Source organism: Scyliorhinus torazame, chromosome 2 (genome assembly GCF_047496885.1).
Source record: "Scyliorhinus torazame isolate Kashiwa2021f chromosome 2, sScyTor2.1, whole genome shotgun sequence".
Lineage (NCBI taxonomy): Eukaryota > Metazoa > Chordata > Chondrichthyes > Carcharhiniformes > Scyliorhinidae > Scyliorhinus > Scyliorhinus torazame.
This window is the reverse complement of record NC_092708.1, coordinates 17,280,932-17,302,512: the sequence shown is the minus strand read 5'-3', so window position 1 is coordinate 17,302,512 and position 21,581 is coordinate 17,280,932. Positions and strand designations below refer to the sequence as shown.

General features: G+C 52.5%; 1 protein-coding gene across 6 annotated transcripts in view; it reads left to right on the top strand.

Moving 5' to 3' along the window:
• LOC140386457 (obscurin-like protein 1) overlaps positions 1-21,581 on the top strand; it is a 329,104-nt gene that overhangs the window by 161,461 nt on the left and 146,062 nt on the right. For 4 of the 6 annotated variants that reach the window (XM_072468832.1, XM_072468841.1, XM_072468856.1 and 1 more), the window contains 4 exons: positions 270-539; positions 2,365-2,634; positions 16,240-16,515; positions 20,868-21,143. In XM_072468832.1, coding sequence (XP_072324933.1) covers positions 270-539; positions 2,365-2,634; positions 16,240-16,515; positions 20,868-21,143 — 1,092 coding nt within the window. The remainder of the gene's footprint in view (positions 1-269; positions 540-2,364; positions 2,635-16,239; positions 16,516-20,867; positions 21,144-21,581) is intronic. The other 2 variants (XM_072468865.1, XM_072468847.1) reach the window with 2 other exon arrangements.

The window sequence follows — 21,581 nt, the reverse complement described above, 5'->3', positions numbered from 1 at the left end:
ATTTCCTCATCCCCATTCTCCTGCCTTCTCCACATAACCCCTGATCCCCTTATTAATCAAGAACCTATCTATCTCTGTCTTAAAGACACTCAGTGAGTTGGCCTCCACAGCCTTCTGCGGCAAAGAATTCCACAGATTCACCACCCTCTGGCTGAAGAAATTCCTCCTCATCTCTGTTCTAAAGGATTCAACAATTCTCGTCTTCTCTTTTGCACTCGGTCTCACATTCTCTCTTTCTCTCTCTCCTTCTCTCACTGTGTTTGATCCAGAGCCTCCTGTGAAAATCGTCAACTGTTCCCCTGCGGTGAAGAGCGTGCTGACCGGAGATGAGGTCGTCCTCTCGTGTGAGCTCTCGCGACCCGAGGCGGTGGTGAGGTGGTACAAGGATGGGGTGGAGATGAAAGGGAGCAAGAGGTCTATGCTGGAGGTGGATGGAGTGTCCAGGAGGGTGACCATCCGCTCGGCTGCAATGGAGGACGGAGGGACATATGTATGCGATGCAGTTGACGATTCGGCCAAGTTTGAACTGACCGTCTCCGGTGAGTCCCCGGTCAAGCCACACGCAAACTTTATGTATTACTTCCTAGACGAAGGTCACGCTGCAGAGGTCATACAGCAGAGGTCACATCCCAAAGGTCACAGCACAGAGGTCATACCCCAAAGGTCACACCCCAAAGGTCACACACTAAGGGTTACATCTCAAAGGTCAAACTCCAAATTACACACTGCACAGGTCACACCCCAAAGGTCAAATCCCAAACATCACACCCCAAAGGTCATATCCCAAAGGTCATATCCCAAAGGTCACACCCCAAAGGTTACACTCCCGACAGGATGACCCTGAAATTCACCTGGATTCTCCTGGTCCCAGTGCAACCTCCAGAGAAATGGTCACTTTCCCTCATTGACATCATTCCTTCTGGGATTCCCGCTGGTTTCATTCAGAGTCACAGCATAATTCAGGAAGGCAACCCGCGGAATCTCAGGGCCGGGTTGCGACCTTTTGTTGTCTCAAACTTGTTCCAGGAGCAAAACTATCTGAGAAAACCAGTCATTTTGTATTGTTTATACTGCCCCCTTCAGCTTTTCTCCTGTAATTGATTTCATTCACTCTCAGTCTCCGCCACACTTCCCTCTCACTCTCACTTCATGGGCGTCATTCTCCGACCCCCCGCCGGGTCGGAAAATGGCCGTTGGCCGCCGTAAATCCCGCCCCCGCCGAAGTCTCCGGTACCGGAGATTGGGCGGGGGCGGGAATCGGGCCGCGCCGGTTGGCGGGACCCCCCATTCAATTCTCCGGCCCGGATGGGCCGAAGTCCCGCCCAGGAATTGCCTGTCCCGCCGATGTAAATCAAACCTGGTATTTACCGGCGGGACCAGGCGGCGTGGGCGGGCTCCGGGGTCCTGGGGGGGGGAACGGGGCGATCTGACCCCGGGGGGTGCCCCCACGGTGGCCTGGCCCGCGATCGGGGCCCACCGATCCGCGGGCGGGCCTGTGCCGTGGGGGCACTCTTTCCCTTCCGCCTCCGCTACAGCCTCCACCATGGCGGAGGCGGAAGAGACTCTCCCCACTGCGCATGCGCGGGAAACTGACAGCGGCCGCTGACGCTCCCGCGCATGCGCCGGGAAACTGACAGCGGCCGCTGACGCTCCCGCGCATGCGCCGCATTTCCGCGCCAGCTGGCGGGGCAACAAACGCCATTTCCGCCAGCTGGCGGGGCGGAAATCCCTCAATGTTGGGGCTAGGCCGCCAAAGATGCAGAGCATTCTGCACCTTTGGGCCGGCGCGATGCCCGTCTGATTGGCGCCGTCTTTGGCGCCAGTCGGCGGACATCCCGCCGTTGGGGGAGAATTTCGCCCATATATTGGGCGGGATTCTCCGTCCCATCAGCTGGGTTTCCCATTGTGGGCAGCCCCACACCATCGAGAAACGCCCGGGCGTGGGTGCGATGCCGGCGCATTGCAGAATCCAGACCATTATCTTTATCTCTTTGTACCTCTTTCTTTTTCTCTCTTTGTTTTCCTATAAATTCCTGTCTTGCTCCATGTTTCATTGCCTCTCCCTCCTACTCTCTCCTTCTGCCTCTCCCTATTTCACTCCCTACCCGTTTCTCTCTACTCATTTTGTCTCTTGCTCATTGTGTTTCTCCCTCCTTCTCTCTGATTCCTTCTTCCTTCCTTGCTCTCTGCCTCTTGCCCTCTCTCTTTTATTCTGCCCGCCTCGTTCACTTTATCTCTCTGTCCTCTCTCTTGTCTCTATTTTCTTCCTCCATCTTTCTCTTCCTCGTCCTCCAAATCTCTCTGTTTCTTTCTTCCTCCGTCCTTCTCTCTGTCTCCCTCCCTCTGACGTTGCGTTGGATCCAGAGCCGCCGGTGAAAATCGTCAACCGCTCCGCTCCGACGATGAGCGTACTGACCGGTGGTGAGGCTGTCCTCTCGTGTGAGCTCTCGAGGCCCGAGGCGGAGGTGAGATGGTACAAGGACGGGGTGGAGGTGGAGAGGAGTACGAGGTCCAGGATGGAGGTGGACGGGGCTTGCAGGAGGCTGACCGTCCGCTCGGCTACGATGGAGGACCGAGGGCTGTACAAGTGTGACGCAGTCGATGATACAGCCACGTTCGAAGTAACCATCTCCGGTGAGTCCTTCGGACAGAAACTTCATATTTCACCTCCCCAGCCCGGGGTCGTTGGGGATTACAATTCCTCAGCTGACTCATCTTGTGAGGTCTCGTTGGCCCAGTTGCCAGAAAGGACAGCAATTGTAGAGCAAAAGGGAGGAAAGGGTTAATCAGCAGTGACGGATTAAGAAAGTCTTCATTTATACAATAATCTTTATTAGTGTCACAAGTAGGCTTACATTAACACTGCAATGAAGTTACTGTGAAAGCCCCTAGTCGCCACATTCCGGCGTCTGTTCGGGTACACAGAGGGAGAATTCAGAATGTCCAATTCACCGAACAGCACGTCTTTCGGGACTTGTGGGAGGCAACCGGGACACCCGGAGGAAACCCACGCAGACACGGGGAGAACGTGCAGTCTCCACACAGACAGTGACCCAAGCCGGGAATCGAACCTGGGACCTTGGAGCTGTGAGGCAGCAGTGCTGACCACTGCGCTACATTGCCGCCCATATAACATCGTAGGTGTTACAAGGTAGCGAGGAAGGATCTAAAGAGAGAGCTAAGACGAGCAAGGAGGGGACATGAGAAGTATTTGGCAGGTAGGATCAAGGAAAACCCAAAAGCTTTCTATAGGTATGTCAGGAATAAGCGAATGACTAGGGAAAGAGTAGGACCAGTCAAGGACAGGGATGGGAAGTTGTGTGTGGAGTCTGAAGAGATAGGCGAGATACTAAATGAATATTTTTCATCAGTATTCACTCAGGAAAAAGATAATGTTGTGGAGGAGAATGCTGAGACCCAGGCTAATAGAATAGATGGCATTGAGGTACGTAGGGAAGAGGTGTTGGCAATTCTGGACAGGCTGAAAATAGATAAGTCCCCGGGTCCTGATGGGATTTATCCTAGGATTCTCTGGGAGGCCAGGGAAGAGATTGCTGGACCTTTGGCTTTGATTTTTATGTCATCATTGGCTACAGGAACAGTGCCAGAGGACTGGAGGACAGCAAATGTGGTCCCTTTGTTCAAAAAGGGGAGCAGAGACAACCCCGGCAACTATAGACCGGTGAGCCTCACGTCTGTAGTGGGTAAAGTCTTGGAGGGGATTATAAGAGACAAGATTTATAATCATCTAGATACGAATAATATGATCAGGGATAGTCAGCATGGCTTTGTGAAGGGTAGGTCATGCCTCACAAACCTTATCGAGTTCTTTGAGAAGGTGACTGAACAGGTAGATGAGGGTAGAGCAGTTGATGTGGTGTATATGGATTTCAGCAAAGCGTTTGATAAGGTTCCGCACGGTAGGCTATGGCAGAAAATACGGAGGCTGGGGATTGAGGGTGATTTAGAGATGTGGATCAGAAATTGGCTAGCTGAAAGAAGACAGAGGGTGGTGGTTGATGGGAAATGTTCAGAATGGAGTTCAGTTACAAGTGGAGTACCACAAGGATCTGTTCTGGGGCCGTTGCTGTTTGTCATTTTTATCAATGACCTAGAGGAGGGCGCAGAAGGGTGGGTGAGTAAATTTGCAGACGATACTAAAGTCGGTGGTGTTGTCGATAGTGTGGAAGGATGTAGCAGGTTACAGAGGGATATAGATAAGCTGCAGAGCTGGGCTGAGAGGTGGCAAATGGAGTTTAATGTAGAGAAGTGTGAGGTGATTCACTTTGGAAGGAATAACAGGAATGCGGAATATTTGGCTAATGGTAAAGTTCTTGGAAGTGTTGATGAGCAGAGGGATCTAGGTGTCCATGTACATAGATCCCTGAAAGTTGCCACCCAGGTTGATAGGGTTGTGAAGAAGGCCTATGGAGTGTTGGCCTTTATTGGTAGAGGGATTGAGTTCCGGAGTCAGGAGGTCATGTTGCAGCTGTACAGAACTCTGGTACGGCCGCATTTGGAGTATTGCGTACAGTTCTGGTCACCGCATTATAGGAAGGACGTGGAGGCTTTGGAGCGGGTGCAGAGGAGATTTACCAGGATGTTGCCTGGTATGGAGGGAAAATCTTATGAGGAAAGGCTGATGGACTTGAGGTTGTTTTCGTTGGAGAGAAGAAGGTTAAGAGGAGACTTAATAGAGGCATACAAAATGATCAGGGGGTTAGATAGGGTGGACAGTGAGAGCCTTCTCCCGCGGATGGAAATGGCTGGCACGAGGGGACATAACTTTAAACTGAGGGGTAATAGATATAGGACAGAGGTCAGAGGTAGGTTCTTTACGCAAAGAGTAGTGAGGCCGTGGAATGCCCTACCTGCTACAGTAGTGAACTCGCCAACATTGAGGGCATTTAAAAGTTTATTGGATAAACATATGGATGATAATGGCATAGTGTAGGTTAGATGGCTTTTGTTTCGGTGCAACATCGTGGGCCGAAGGGCCTGTACTGCGCTGTATCGTTCTATGTTCTATCGTTCACAGCCGCCGAATGTCCCAAAGCTGTTTACAGCTACTTAAATACATTTGTAGTTCAGCCACTGTTGTAATGTCGGTAACATAGCTGCTAATTTGTGCACGGCAGGATCCCATAGGGGCTGTTTAGCACAGGGCTAAATCGCTGGCTTTGAAAGCAGACCAAGGCAGGCCAGCAGCACGGTTCAATTCCCGTACCAGCCTCCCCGAACAGGCGCCGGAATGTGGCGACTAGGGGCTTTTCACAGTAACTTCATTTGAAGCCTACTTGTGACAATAAGCGGTTTTCATTTCATTTCATTTCATAGCTAGCAGCGTGATAACGGCCAGCTGTTTGTCTTTGCAATAATGCTCCATGGGATCTTTTCTATCCACCCAAGAGGACAGACGGGACCTCGGTTTAATGTCTTATCTGAAAGACAGCACCTCCGGCAGTGCAGCATGCCCTTAGTCCTGCACTGGGAGCGTCAGCCTGGATTTCTGTGCCCAAATCTCTGGAGTAGGTCTTGAAGCCACAACCTTTTGACATAAAGGCTGCTGTGAGGAAGAATCAATCACTCTCCGGCCCTGTTAACTTGAGCAGGTTGAATGGCAGGCATGCCAGATAACTGCCTCTCACCACTTTGGTTCCTATTGAGTGACTGAGCCATATCCCAGTTCGCCCAGTCCCCTATCTGATTCCTGCGGGCTGATGTTGTCCATGTTGCAGGATGACGGAATGCTGGCAGAAGGCAGATCACTTGCAGGTAGGTCTAAGAAGTGCTAGTATGCAACCACTCCTGGTATCATGTTGTGTTGGGTGCTCTGGATCCATGGAACACATACAGGTCACCAACACTTGAAATAGTGCAACACTATTTTATTGAATCATTAACTGTTGTAACATACTCTGACTGTGGATTAATACGATACTAGCTTTAACTAAAGACCTTTGCTTTGTCCTAACCAGTCGATGCACTCAGCACATGGTGAATGTCTGTGTTGCAGGCTGTGAGCTCTGTGCTCCCAGCTAGCTGCAACTCGAATAAGCGGCAACTCTGATGCCCCCTGTCTTTATAGTGTGTGTGCAATCACTGGTGATTGGCTGCGGTGTTGTGTGTGTTGATTGGTCCCACTATGTGTCCATCAGTGTGTGTCTACACCATGATATATAGGTGAATATTACGACACTGCCTAGGTTCATCCCCAATTCACCCCCACCTGCACCATGTCCTACACCTGAACCCTGTCCTAGACCTGCACCCCTTCCTAGACCTGCACCCTGTCATACGCGTGCACCCTGTCCTACGCCTGCACCCCTTCCTAGACCTGCACCCTGTCATACGCCTGCACGCTGTCTTACGCCTGCACCCTGTCCTAGACCTGCACCCTGTCCTAGACCTGCACCCTGTCCTAGACCTGCACCCTGTCATACGCCTGCACACTGTCCTACACCTGCACTCTGTCCTATTCCTGCACCCTGTCATACGCCTGCACCCTGTCATACACCTGCAGCCTGTCCTACACCTGCACCCTGTTATGCGCCTGCACCCTGTCTTGCGCCTGCACCCTTTCTTACACCTGCACCCTGTCATACGCCTGCACCCTGTCATACGCCTGCACCCTGTCTTACACCTGCACCCTGTCTTACACCTGCACCCTGTCCTACATCTGCACCCTGTCCTACACCTGCACCCTGTCCTACACCTGCACCCTGTCATACACCTGCACCCTGACCTACACCTGCACCCTATCATACGCCTGCACCCTGTCATACGCCTGCACCCTGTCCTACATCTGCACCCTGTCCTACATCTGCACCCTGTCCTACACCTGCACGCTGTCATACGCGTGCACTCTTTCATAAGCCTGCACCCTGTCATACATCTGCACACTGTTATACGCGTGCACCCAGTCATACGCCTGCACCCTGTCCTACACCTGCACCTTGTCCTAGACCTGCACCCTGTCCTACACCTGCACCCTGTCATACATCTGCAGCCTGTCCTACACCTGCACCCTGTCATACGCCTGCACCCTGTCTTACACCTGCACCCTGTCTTTCACCTGCACCCTGTCCTACACCTGCACCCTGTCATATGCCTGCACACTGTCCTACATGTGCACCCTGTCCTACATCTGCACCCTGTCCTACACCTGCACCCTGTCATACACCTGCACCCTGACCTACACCTACACCCTGTCATACGCCTGCACCCTGTCATACGCCTGCACCCTGTCATACGCCTGCACCCTGTCCTACACCTGCACCCTGTCCTACACCTGCACCCTGTCCTACACCTGCACCCTGTCTTACACCTGCACCCTGTCCTACACCTGCACCCTGTCTTACACCTGCACCCTGTCTTACACCTGCATCCTGTCCTATACCTACACACTGTCCTACACGTGCACCCTGTCCTACACCTGCACCATGTCCTTCACCGGCACCCTGTCATACGCGTGCACCCTGTCCTACGCCTGCACCCCTTCCTAGACCTGCACCCTGTCCTACACCTGCACCCTGTCCTACACCTGCACCCTGTCCTACACCTGCACCCTGTCATACGCGTGCACTCTTTCATAAGCCTGCACCCTGTCATACACCTGCACCCTGTTATACGCGTGCACCCAGTCATATGCCTGCACCCTGTCCTACACCTGCACCCTGTCCTAGACCTGCACCCTGTCCTACACCTGCACCCTGTCATACGCCTGCACCCTGTCCTACACCTGCACCTTGTCCTACACCTGCACCCTGTCCTACACCTGCACCCTGTCCTACACCTGCACCCTGTCCTACACCTGCACCCTGTCTTGCACCAGCATCCTGACCTATACCTACACCCTGTCATACACATGCACCCTGTCCTACACCTGCACCCTGTCCTACACCTGCACCCTGTCCTTCACCTGCACCCTGTCATACGCGTGCACGCTGTCCGATGCCTGCACCCCGTCCTAGACTTGCACCCTGTCATACACCTGCACCCTGACCTACGCCTGCACCGTGACTTGACCTGCACCCTGTCCTAGACTTGCACCCTGTCATACGCCTGCACCCTGTCATACACGTGCAACCTGTCCTACACCTGCACCCTGTCCTACACCTGCACCCTGACCTACATCTGCACGCTGTCCTACAACTGCACCCTGTCATATGCGTGCACCCTGTCATACACCTGCACCCTGTCCTACATCTGCACCCTGTCCTACACGTGCACCCTGTGCTACACTTGCACCCTGTCCTACATCTGCACCCTGTCCTACAACTGCACCCTGTCATATGCGTGCACCCTGGCATACGCCTGCACCCTGTCCTAGATCTGCACCCTATCCTACACGTGCACCCTGTCCTACACCTGCACCCTGTCCTACACCTGCACCCTGTCCTACATCTGCACCCTGTCCTACATCTGCACCCTGTCCTACACGTGCATCCTGTCTACACCTGCACCCTGTCCTACATCTGCACCCTGTCCTACAACTGCACCCTGTCATATGCGTGCACCCTGTCCTACACCTGCACCCCGTCCTACACCTGCACCCTGACCTACACCTGCACCCTGTCATACGCCTGCACCCTGTCATACGCCTGCACCCTGTCATACGCCTGCACCCTGTCATACACCTGCACCCTGTCATACACGTGCACCCTGTCATACGCCTGCACCCTGTCCTACCCCTGCACCCTGTCCTACCCCTGCACCCTGTCCTACGCCTGCACCCTGTCCTACATCTGCACCCTGTCATACGCCTGCACCCTGTCCTACACCTGCACCCTGTCCTACGCCTGCACCCTGTCATATGCCTGCACCCTGTCATATGCCTGCACCCTGTCATACGCCTGCAACCTGTCCTACATCTGCACCCTGTCCTACACCTGCACCCTGTCCTACACCTGCACCCTGTCCTATGCCTGCACCCTGTCCTACACCTGCACCCTGTCATATGGCTGCACCCTGTCCTACATCTGCACCCTGTCCTACATCTGCAACCTGTCCTACACCTGCACGCTGTCATACGCGTGCACCCTGTCATACGCCTGCATCCTGTCCTACGCCTGCACTCTGTCTTAGACCTGCACCCTGTCCTACACCTGCACCCTGTCCTACACCTGCACCCTGTCATACGCCTGCACCCTGTCATACGCCTGCACCCTGTCCTACATCTGCACCCTGTCCTACATCTGCACCCTGTCCTCGACCTGCACCCTGTCATACGCCTGCACCCTGTCCTACACCTGCACCCTGTCATACACCTGCACCCTGTCATCCGCCTGCACCCTGTCATATGCCTGCACCCTGTCATACGCCTGCACCCTGTCCTACACCTGCACCCTGTCCTATGCCTGCACCCTGTCCTACACCTGCACCCTGTCCTACACCTGCACCCTGTCATACGCCTGCACCCTGTCCTACACCTGCACCCTGTCATACGCCTGCACCCTGTCCTACACCTGCACCCAGTCATAAGCCTGCATCCTGTCCTACAACTGCACCCTGTCCTACACCTGCACCCTGTCATCTGCCTGCACCCTGTCATACACCTGCACCCTGTCATACGCGTGCACCCTGTCATACGCCTGCACCGTCCTACCCCTGTACCATGTCCGAGACCTGCACCCTTTCCCAGAGCTGCACCCTGTCTTACGCCTGCACCCTGTCATACGCCTGCACCCAGTCATAGGCCTGCACCCTGTCATACGCCTGCACCCTGTCATATGCCTGCACCCTGTCATACGTGTGCACCTTGTCCTACGCCTGCACCCTGTCCTACACCTGCAGCCTGTCCTAGACCTGCACCCTGTCCTACACCTGCACCCTGTCCTACACCTGCACCCTGTCCTACACCTGCACCCTGTCCTACACCTGCACCCTTGATTACACCTGCACCCTGTCCTACACCTGCACCCAGTCCTACACCTGCACCCTGTCCGACACCTGCACCCTGTCCTACACCTGCACCCTGTCCTACACCTGCACCCTGTCCTACACCTGCACCCTGTCCTACGCCTGCACCCTGTCCTACACCTGCACCCTGTCCTACACCTGCACCCTGTCCTATGCCTGCACCCTGTCCTACACCTGCACCCTGTCATACGCCTGCACCCTGTCACGCGCCTGCATCCTGTCCTACACCTGCACCCTGTCCTACACCTGCACCCTGTCCTACACCTGCACCCTGTCCTACATCTGCACCCTGTACTACACCTGCACCCTGTCCTACGCCTGCACCCTGTCATATGCCTGCACCCTGTCATACGCCTGCACCCTGTCCTACGCCTGCACCCTGTCATACGCCTGCACCCTGTCATACGCCTGCACCCTGTCATACGCCTGCACCCTGTCATACGCCTGCATCCTGTCCTACACCTGCACCCTGTCATCTGCCTGCACCCTGTCCTACACCTGCACCCTGTCATACACCTGCACCCTGTCATACGCGTGCACCCTGTCATACGCCTGCACCGTCCTACCCCTGTACCCTGTCCGAGACCTGCACCCTGTCCCAGAGCTGCACCCTGTCATACGCCTGCACCCTGTCATATGCCTGCACCCTGTCATATGCCTGCACCCTGTCATATGCCTGCACCCTGTCATACGTGTGCACCTTGTCCTACGCCTGCATCCTGTCCTACACCTGCACCCTGTCCTACACCTGCACCCTGTCATATGCCTGCACCCTGTCATATGCCTGCACCCTGTCATACGTGTGCACCTTGTCCTACACCTGCACCCTGTCCTACACCTGCACCCTGTCATATGCCTGCACCCTGTCATATGCCTGCACCCTGTCATATGCCTGCACCTTGTCCTACACCTGCACCCTTGATTACACCTGCACCCTGTCCTACGCCTGCACCCTGTCCTACACATGCACCCTGTCCTACACCTGCACCCTGTCCTACATTTGCACCCTGTCCTACATTTGCACCCTGTCCTACACCTGCACCCTGTCCTACACCTGCACCCTGTCCTACACCTGCACCCTGTCCTACACCTGCACCCTGTCCTATGCCTGCACCGTCCTACACCTGCACCCTGTCATACGGCTGCATCCTGTCCTACATCTGCACCCTGTCCTACACCTGCACCCTGTCCTACACCTGCACCCTGTCCTACACCTGCACGCTGTCATACGCGTGCACCCTGTCATACGCCTGCACCCTGTCCTACACCTGCACCCTGTCTTACACCTGCACCCTGTCTTACACCTGCACCCTGACTTACACCTGCACCCTGTCTTACACCTGCACCCTGTCTTACACCTGCACCCTGTCCTACACCTGCACCCTGTCCTACATCTTCACCCTGTCCTAGACCTGCACCCTGTCATACGCGTGCACCCTGTCCTACACCTGCACCCTGTCCTACACCTGCACCGTCATACACCTGCACCGTCATACACCTGCACCCTGTCATACACCTGCACCCTGTCCTACACCTGCACCCTGTCATACGCCTGCACCCTGTCCTACACCTGCACCCTGTCCTACACCTGCACCGTCATACACCTGCACCGTCATACACCTGCACCCTGTCATACACCTGCACCCTGTCCTACACCTGCACCGTCATACACCTGCACCGTCATACACCTGCACCCTGTCATACACCTGCACTCTGTCCTACATCTGCACCCTGTCATATGCCTGCACCCTGTCCGACACCTTCACCCTGTCATAACCCTGCACCCTGTCATACGCCTGCACCCTGTCATACGCCTGCACCCTCTCCTACACCTGCACCCTGTCATACGCCTGCACCCTGTCATACGCCTGCACCCTGTCATACGCCTGCACCCTGTCATATGCCTGCACCCTGTCCTACACCTGCACCCTCTCCTGCACCTGGACCCTGTCCTGCACCTGCACCCTGTCATACGCCTGCACCCTGTCATACGCCTGCACCCTGTCATACGCCTGCACCCTGTCATACGCCTGCACCCTGTCATACGCCTGTACCCTGTCATACGCGTGCACCCTGTCATACGCCTGCACCGTCCTACCCCTGTACCCTGTCCGAAACCTGCACCCTGTCCCAGAGCTGTACCCTGTCATACACCTGCACCCTGTCATACGCCTGCACCCTGTCATACGCCTGCACCCTGTCATACGCCTGCACCCTGTCATACGTGTGCACCTTGTCCTACGCCTGCACCCTGTCATACACCTGCACCCTGTCATACGCCTGCACCCTGTCATACGTGTGCACCTTGTCCTACGCCTGCACCCTGTCATAACCCTGCACCGTCCTACCCCTGTACCCTGTCCGAAACCTGCACCTTGTCCCAGAGCTGCACCCTGTCATACACCTGCACCCTGTCATACGCCTGCACCCTGTCATACGCCTGCACCCTGTCATACGCCTGCACCCTGTCATACGTGTGCACCTTGTCCTACGCCTGCACCCTGTCCTACACCTGCACCCTGTCCTACACCTGCACCCTGTCCTACACCTGCACCCTTGATTACACCTGCACCCTGTCCTATGCCTGCACCCTGTCCTACACCTGCACCCTGTCCTACACCTGCACCCTGTCCTACACCTGCACCCAGTCCTACACCTGCACCCTGTCCTACACCTGCACCCTGTCCTACACCTACACCCTGTCCTACACCTGCACCCTGTCCTGCACCTGCACCCTGTCATACGCCTGCACCCTGTCATACGCCTGCACCCTGTCATACGTGTGCACCTTGTCCTACGCCTGCACCCTGTCCTACACCTACACCCTGTCCTGCACCTGCACCCTGTCATACGCCTGCACCCTGTCATACGCCTGCACCCTGTCATACGTGTGCACCCTGTCATATGTGTGCACCCTGTCATACGCCTGCACCCTGTCATACGCCTGCACCCTGTCATACGCCTGCACCCTGTCATCTGCCTGCACCCTGTCCTACACCTGCACCCTGTCATACACCTGTACCCTGTCATACGCGTGCACCCTGTCATACGCCTGCACCGTCCTACCCCTGTACCCTGTCCGTGACCTGCACCCTGTCCCAGAGCTGCACCCTGTCATACGCCTGCACCCTGTCATACGCGTGCACCCTGTCATACGCGTGCACCCTGTCATACGCCTGCACCCTGTCATACGTGTGCACCTTGTCCTACGCCTGCACCCTGTCCTACACCCGCACCCGGTCCTAGATCTGCACCCTGTCCTACACCTGCACCCTGTCCTACGCCTGCACCCTGTCCTACACCTGCACCCTGTCCTACACCTGCACCCTGTCCTACACCTGCACCCTGTCTGACACCTGCACCCTGTCTGACACCTGCACCCTGTCCGACACCTGCACCCAGTCCTACACCTGCACCCTGTCCTACACCTGCACCCTGTCCTACACCTGCACCCTGTCTTACACCTGCACCTTGTCCTACGCATGCATCCTGTCCTACGCCTGCACCCTGTCATACACCTGCACCCTGTCATATTCCTGCACCCTGTCCTACGCCGGCACCCTGTCCTACACCTGCACCCTGTCCTTCACCTGCACCCTGTCCTTCACCTGCACCCTGTCCGACACCTGCACCCTGTCCGACACCTGCACCCTGTCCGACACCTGCACCCAGTCCTACACCTGCACCCTGTCCTACACCTGCACCCTGTCCTACACCTGCACCCTGTCCTACACCTGCACCCTGTCCTACACCTGCACCCTGTCCTATACCTGCACCCTGTCCTATACCTGCACCCTGTCCTATACCTGCACCCTGTCCTGTTTCATCCTATGCCCAACCCACTCTCCACTGTCCCATAAGACCATAAGACATAGGAGCAGAATTAGGCCACTCAGCCCATCGAATCTGCTCCGCCATTCAATCATGGCTGATATTTTTCTCATCCCCATTCTCCTGCCTTCAACCCATAACCCCTGATCCCCTTGTTAATCAAGAACCTATCTATCTCTGTCTTAAAGACACTCAGTGAATTGACCTCCACAGCCTTCTGCGGCAAATGGTTCCACAGATTCACCACCCTCTGGCTGAAATAATTCCTCCTCATCTCTGTTTTAAAGGATCGTCCCTTTAGTCTGAGAGTGTGACCTCTAGTTCTAGTTTTTCCTACAAGTGGAAACATCCTCTCCACATCCACTCTATCCAGGCCTCGCAGTATCCTTTAAGTTTCAATAAGATCCCCTCTCATCCTTCTAAACTCCCAACGAGTACAGACCCAGAGTCCTCAACCGTTCCTCATAGGACAAGTTCTTCATTCCAGGGATCATTCTTGTGAACGTCCTCTGGATCCTTTCCAAGGCCAGCACATCCTTCCTTAGATATGGGGACCAATACTACTCCCAATATTGCTCCCATTGAAGGTTTGATTCACAATAATCCTTTACACTTGGTGATTGTTTGGGAACATTGTCCTGCTGGGATTCTGCTGGGTTATGATTCTCCTGCTGGGATTCTGCTGGGCTATGATTCTCCTGCTGGGATTCTGCTGGGCTATGATTCTCCTGCTGGGATTCTGCTGGGCTATGATTCTCCTGCTGGGATTCTGCTGGGCTATGATTCTCCTGCTGGGATTCTGCTGGGCTATGATTCTCCTGCTGGGAGTCTGCTGGGCTATGATTCTCCTGCTGGGATTCTGCTGGGCTATGATTCTCCTGCTGGGATTCTGCTGGGCTGTGATTCTCCTGCTGGGATTCTGCTGGGCTATAATTCCATTTGCTTTCCTCCTCTGGCATCTCACACCAATATCTCTCGCATTTCTCCGCAGTTTTTTGACAGTGACTCGTTATTCCACATCGTGCTTAGGCCCGCTAACCTCAACTGCAGTCCTGAACAAGCACCAACCTGGGCCCTGGGATTAACAGAACAGGTTCTGCCTCTGTGCATCAGCACTGGGCAGCACAGGGAGAGGAAAAGACTGAAGGGGATTCAAGCTCATTTTGTTCCTCCTTAACCCAGGGTACTGAGGTCAATGGAGCTGCCCCTGGCCCCGCCCCGAATGTCTGAGTGGGGGCAACTGGGGAATCAAATTCCAAGCCGCCTGTTCTAGTAATACAATAATAATAATCTTTATGGTCACAACTAGGCTTACATTAACACAGCATGAAGGCACTGTGAAAAGCCCCTAGTCGCCACACTCTGGCGCCTGTTCAGTTACACTGAGGGAGAATTCAGAATGTCTTTCGGGACTTGTGGGAGGAAACCGGAGCACCCGGAGGAAACCCACGCAGACACGGGGAGAACGTGCAGACTCCCCACAGACAGTGACCCAGCCGGGAATTGAACCTGGGACCCTGGTGCTTGAAGTCACAGTGCTAACCACTGTGCTAACGTACAACAATAAGTTAGCATGTGGACTGGTGAATGTGTGTTTCTTGTGTAGCTCAGGCACCAAATCCAGCTCCCTCCGTTTCACTCACATCTCCACTCTCCGTCCCACCCAGCTAGTCTGCAGATTTAAAGCCTCCACTCTGCCTTTATAACTTTCTTACTCGACTATTCCAAATCTTTCCTGGCCAGTCGCCATCCACTCCTCATACACCTGAGGCCCTCCAATACTCTGCCTCCTGTGTCCTGACACGCACATTCCCCAATCTTCTCCGTGTGTTTCCAGATTGAAAATTCTCAGACCTGCCAACTCGTCCCCATGGCCTCACGCCCTCCCTAGCTCTGAAACCGTCTCCTGAATCACAACCACCGCGATCTCTGCGCCCCTCCAATTCTAGGCTTTTTACCCTCCTCGGTTTCCATCGCTCCACCATTGGCGAACGTGCCCAGGTCCCTAAGCCCTGGAATCCCCTCCTACTCTCCATCTATCTCTCTCTCCTCCTTAAAGACGCTTCTTGAAATCTTTCGATTTGACCAGTTATTTGATTGGACATCAATAAATCCAACAGGGATTTGAAGAGAAATGTCTTTAGCCTGGGAGTGGTGACAATGTGGAACTTGCTCCCACAGATAGTGATTGAAGTTAACCAAATTGATATTAAGAGGAACTGCTGGGTGAGAAAGAAACAGAATGTGAGTCAGAAAGGGGGAGATGAGAAGGGCTGGGAGGAGACTGTTCTGTATTAATGCCAGCATAGCCCAGATTATTAAATTCTGTACAATTGTTTGTTAATATTTTTTTGATCACTCTCCAAATATTTATGGATTGGCGTCACTTATTCTTTGATAGTTTCACTGTGTTAAAGATGCTACATAAATGCAAGTTGTTGTTGTTGAGTTGCCATTAAACCACCAACTCCCTGGTTCTACCTGCAGAGCCGCCGGTTAAGATTATGCGCCTGGCTGACGGACCGGCAGAGCACCAGTACTTGACCTCCGAGGACGTTGTGCTCGAGTGTGAACTCTCTCGCCCGGACGCTGCTGCCAAATGGTACAAGGACGGGGAAAAGCTGGAGGGAAACGAGAGGATGTCCATCGGGAAGGAGGGAACGTTGCGGTCACTGCGGATACTGGACGCTCGGACCACAGACTCGGGGGAGTACCTCTGTGATGTCCAGGATGACAGCGTTGTATTCAGAGTCTGTGTGGAAGGTAAGGTGTCTCGGGTCAGCCCCCTCACTGAGACTCTCCCTGGACAGTAACTCCAGGGTCAGTGCCTGTCACTGATAGGACAGGAGGAACTCTCTGATGTTCCTGACTGGCTGGCGCACTCTCCATTCTTGCAAACCACCGTCTGCAGGAACAGAAATTCTCTCCAATTAAACATTGGGAAGGAAAAAGGCACGTTCAGACGTAGACTTCAGGCCGCATCACTATTTACAGTCTCCTCCCACTGACTCCCTGGTAACTATGCGGGATTAAACCAGACCACCCTGTTAGGAATATCGGACCAGACGCCAACTTTCGTTAGGATACCGGACAAGAAACCCAGACAACTTTCCAATGTGTAAAACTTTGAGGAAAGGACACTTCACCCCCAGGAGCAATGACTCTGTCCAATAGGCATCTTTTATGTCACAACATACTTTAATTTAGAACATAGAACATACAGTGCAGAAGGAGGCCATTCGGCCCATTGAGTCTGCACTGACCCACTTAAGCCCTCACTTCCACCCTATCCCCGTAACCCAATAACCCCTCTTAACCTTTTTGAACACTTAAGGGCAATTTAGCACGGCCAATCCATCTAACCTGCACATCTTTGGACTGTGGGAGGAAACTGGAGCACCCGGAGGAAACCCACGCAGACACGGGGAGAACGTGCAGACTCCGACGGTGACACAGACGGTGACCCAGCGGGGAATCGAACCTGGGACCCTGGCGCTGTGAAGCCACAGTGCTATCCACTTGTGCTACCGTGCAGCCGGTAAACACAGAATTAATCCTATTTACATCAAATAAATAGCTGTACAATTAACAGTTAAACAGTTCTTAAATGAAAGGAAAAACTTGAACTTACTATCCACACCTGCTACAAATTCCAATTAAGCAACCCAATACAGTTCAAATGCCACCTATAAATAAAGTTAACAAAACAGGTCACTTCCTTATCTGTGCAGGTGCTTTCAGCAAGAGACTCTTTCAAGAGCAGATCCAGTGCACATTTGGCTTGTCAGACTCAAGTCTTATAGCAAACTGCTGTTCAACTTAAAATCGTACAACAGACTGCAAACCTACAGACAGACTTGGCTCCTCTCACTAATTAGATAATCTGTACCCCATTAAGTTCCATGACCTGTTTAGCTAAGACTAAATATAATCTCTCATAAATTATCTACACTCCAGGGAACCATCCAAAATATAAACAATGCTCCATTAGGCCTTTATCTGTAACCAAGTACGTGGTTGGAATGAATGATTACCGTACTCTTTTACGACGCCTTAATTACAGCTTTAGCAGACATACTGCCTGTATGTATCTTAAACCAGGGTTTTTAATAACATGACTGCCACAAATATCAAATATAATATATAACAATTTGTACACTCGGCAAAATCCTCAATATCATGGCCCTGTCTGACTCTGATCTGAGCTTGCAATCCATTCTACTTACCATCACTGAGGTAAGCTCAACCTATCATGGAATCATAGAATCCCTTCAGTGCAGAAAGAGGCCATTTGGCCTATCAAGTCTTCACTGGCTCTCCTAAAAGGGCTTCCTTCCTCGACCACTCCACTGCCCTAAACACGTAACCCCACCTAACCTGCAGATCTTGACATTAAGGGGCAATTTAGCATATCCAATCCACCCAACCTGCACATCTTTGGACTGTGGGAGGAAACCGGAGCACCCGGAGGAAACCCACGCAGACACGGGGAGAACGTGCAGACTCCGCACAGACAGTGACCCAAGCCGGGAATCGAACCCGGGTCCCTGGCGCTGTGAGGCAGCAGTGCTAACCACCGTGCCGGTGTTACATCGCCCATCTCCACCCCTGCTTCAGCCCGTCTGTAACTGAGACCCTCGTCCGTGCCTGTGCCACCTACACACTCGACTATTCTAATACTCTCTTGGCCGGTATCACATCCTCCACTCTCCATAAGCTGTGTCCTAACCGGCACCAAGTCCCATTCACCCATCACTCCAAATCCTCATTGAGCCCCGACAAAACAACACTTTGATTCACACATTTTCACCTTTGCATTCATGTTCCTCCATGCCACTGTCCCTTTTGTTATGGGCGAGGCGTTTTCAGAACCCCAAAATGTATCATGGAGTTCAAGCAACCTCTCCCTTTAATTTATTTGTTGCTTTTCCTAGCACACGGCTTGTTCCCTAGGTGTGGGATTACAATTATGGACACGAGGGTTTTTAAACACAAAACACTGTTTATTCCATGAAATCAACTTAACATCTTAAATAAACATTGGATCTCTTAACACCCCTTACTTCAAAGAGAACTAAGAAAATATTGCAACAGAAAATAATTCCTTAAAATGTTCCTTCAAACTTCCAAGAGACTTAACACCTTTAAACAAAATCACATCAGGTTAAAGGCTTTACTATTATGAGTTTAAATCACCCAAATGATCCAGAGATGGTCTTTTATGTCAGAGATCCAGCTCCCTGCAAACACAGCCACTCCCAAGCTCTTTTCAAAATTGCAGCTCTCTGGAAACACACAGACACACACAAGCTGTTTTTAACCTGAAACTAAAAACCTGCCAAAATGGCTGACCTAAAGCCCAGCTCCACCCACTCTCTGACATCACTGTTTTCTTAAAGGTACATTGCTTAAACATCCATGTCTTAAAGGTACCCTCACATGACACTCTCTATTCCTGTAATCACCTCCAGCCCCGCAAGACCCCAGGATCTCAGTTCTCCACTAATTCCCGTCACTTTCTCATCCCCGATTTTCACCGTTCCACCATTGGTGGTCTCTCCTTCAGTTTCCGGGGCTTCGAGCTCTGGGATTCCATCTGCAAACCTCTCCCCCGTCTTTCTCCTCCCTTAAAATGCTTCTGAAAAACTGCCTGTTTGACCAGCTATCGTATTGGTCACTCATGCAAGTCACTCGGGAATTCAGGAGAAACCTCTTTACCTGGAGAGTGGTGAGAACGTGGCACTCCCACAGCGAGCGGTTGAGGTAAATAGATGAGTTTAAGGGGGGGATCGATAAAAACATTAATAATAATAATAATAATAATAATAATAATCTTTATTATTGTCACAAGTGGGCTTACATTAACACTGCAATGAAGTTACTGTGAAAATCCCCTTGTCGCCACACTCCGTACCATAAGACCACAAGACATAGGAGCAGAATTAGACCACTCGGCCCATTGAGTCTGCTCCGCCATTCAATCATGGCTGATGTTTTCTCATCCCCATTCTCCTGCCTTCTCCCCATAACCCCTGACCCCCTTATTAATCAAGAACCTATCTATCGCTGTCTTAAAGACACTCAGTGATTTGGCCTCCACAGCCTTCTGCGGCAAAGAGTTCCACAGATTCACCACCCTCTGGCTGAAGAAATTCCTCCTCACCTCTGTTTTAAAGGATCGTCCCTTTAGTCTGAGATGGTGTCCTCTGCTTCTAGTTTTTCCTACAAATGGAAACATCCTCTCTACGCCCACTCTATCCAGGCCTCGCAGTATCTTGTAAGTTTCAGTAAGATCCCCTCTCATCCTTCTAAACTCCAACGAGTACAGACCCAGAGTCCTCACCGTTCCTTATACGACAAGTTCTTCATTCCAGGGATTATTCTTGTGAATCTCCTCTGGACCCTTTCCAAGGCCAGCACATCCTTCCTTAGATACGGGGCCCAAAACTGCTCACAATACTCCAAATGGGGTCTGACCAGAGCCTTATACAGCCTCAGAAGTACATCCCTGGTCTTGTATTCTAGCCCTCTCGACATGAATGCTAACATTGCATTTGCCTTCCTAACCGCCGACTGAACCTGCACATTAACCTTAAGAGAATCGGGAACAAGGACTCCCAAGTCGCTTTGTGCTTCTGATTTCCTAAACAGTTCACTGTTTAGAAAACAGTGTATGCCTAAATTCCTCCTTCCAAAGTGCATAACCTCACACTTTTCCACATTGTATTTCATTTGCCACTTCATTGCCCACTCTCCTAGCTTGTCCAAATCCTTCTGTCGCCCTCTTGCTTCCTCAATACTACCTATCCCTCTACAGAGGACACAGAGGAAGAATTCAGATTGTCCAAATTACCTAACAGCACGACTTTTGGGACTTGTGGGAGGAAACCGGAGCACCCGGAGGAAACCCACGCAGACACGGGGAGAACAGAACGTGCGGAATTCTATGTAAAGCTTTAGGTCTTCAGCGCTAATATGTCCGCATGTTGCTCAGTGTCAATTCTAAATTGATTGCAAATCTTGGGATAGTTTCACTGCATTAAAGGTGCTGTACAAATGCAAATTGTTGTTGTTGAGTTGCCATTAAACCACCAACTCCCTGGTTCTACCTGCAGAGCTGCCGGTTAAGATTATGCGCCTGGCTGACGGACCGGCAGAGCACCAGTACTTGACCTCCGAGGACGTTGTGCTCGAGTGTGAACTCTCTCGCCCGGACGCTGCTGCCAAATGGTACAAGGACGGGGAAAAGCTGGAGGAAAATGAGAGGATATCCATCGGGAAGGAGGGAACGTTGCGGTCACTGCGGATACTGGACGCTCGGACCACAGACTCGGGGGAGTACCTCTGTGATGTCCAGGATGACAGTGTTGTATTCAGAGTCGGTGTGGAAGGTAAAGTATCTCAAAGAACAAAGAACAATAGAGGATCAGGCCCTTCGGTCTCGGGAAATGTTTTTAAGGGAAATTACCGGCCCGTTATTTTAAGTTTAGCTATTCGAAAAATATTAGAATCGATTATCAAGGACATAACAGCAATGTATCTGGAAAGTCATAACCTGATCAAGCTGAGTCAGCATGGTTTCATGAAGGGGAGATCATGTCTGACAAATTTACTCGAGTTCTTTGAGGAAGTATAAGCCAGGGTAGATAGAGGAAAACCAGTCGATGCTATATATTTGGATTTTCAAAAGGCTAAGGTGCCACACAAAAGGTGACTAAGCAAGATAGGAGCTCACGGTGTTGGTGGTAACATTCTGGCATGGATAGAGGATTGGTTAACTACCAGGAAGCAAGAGCAACCATAAGGGGGGTGTATCTTAGCTAGGCGGG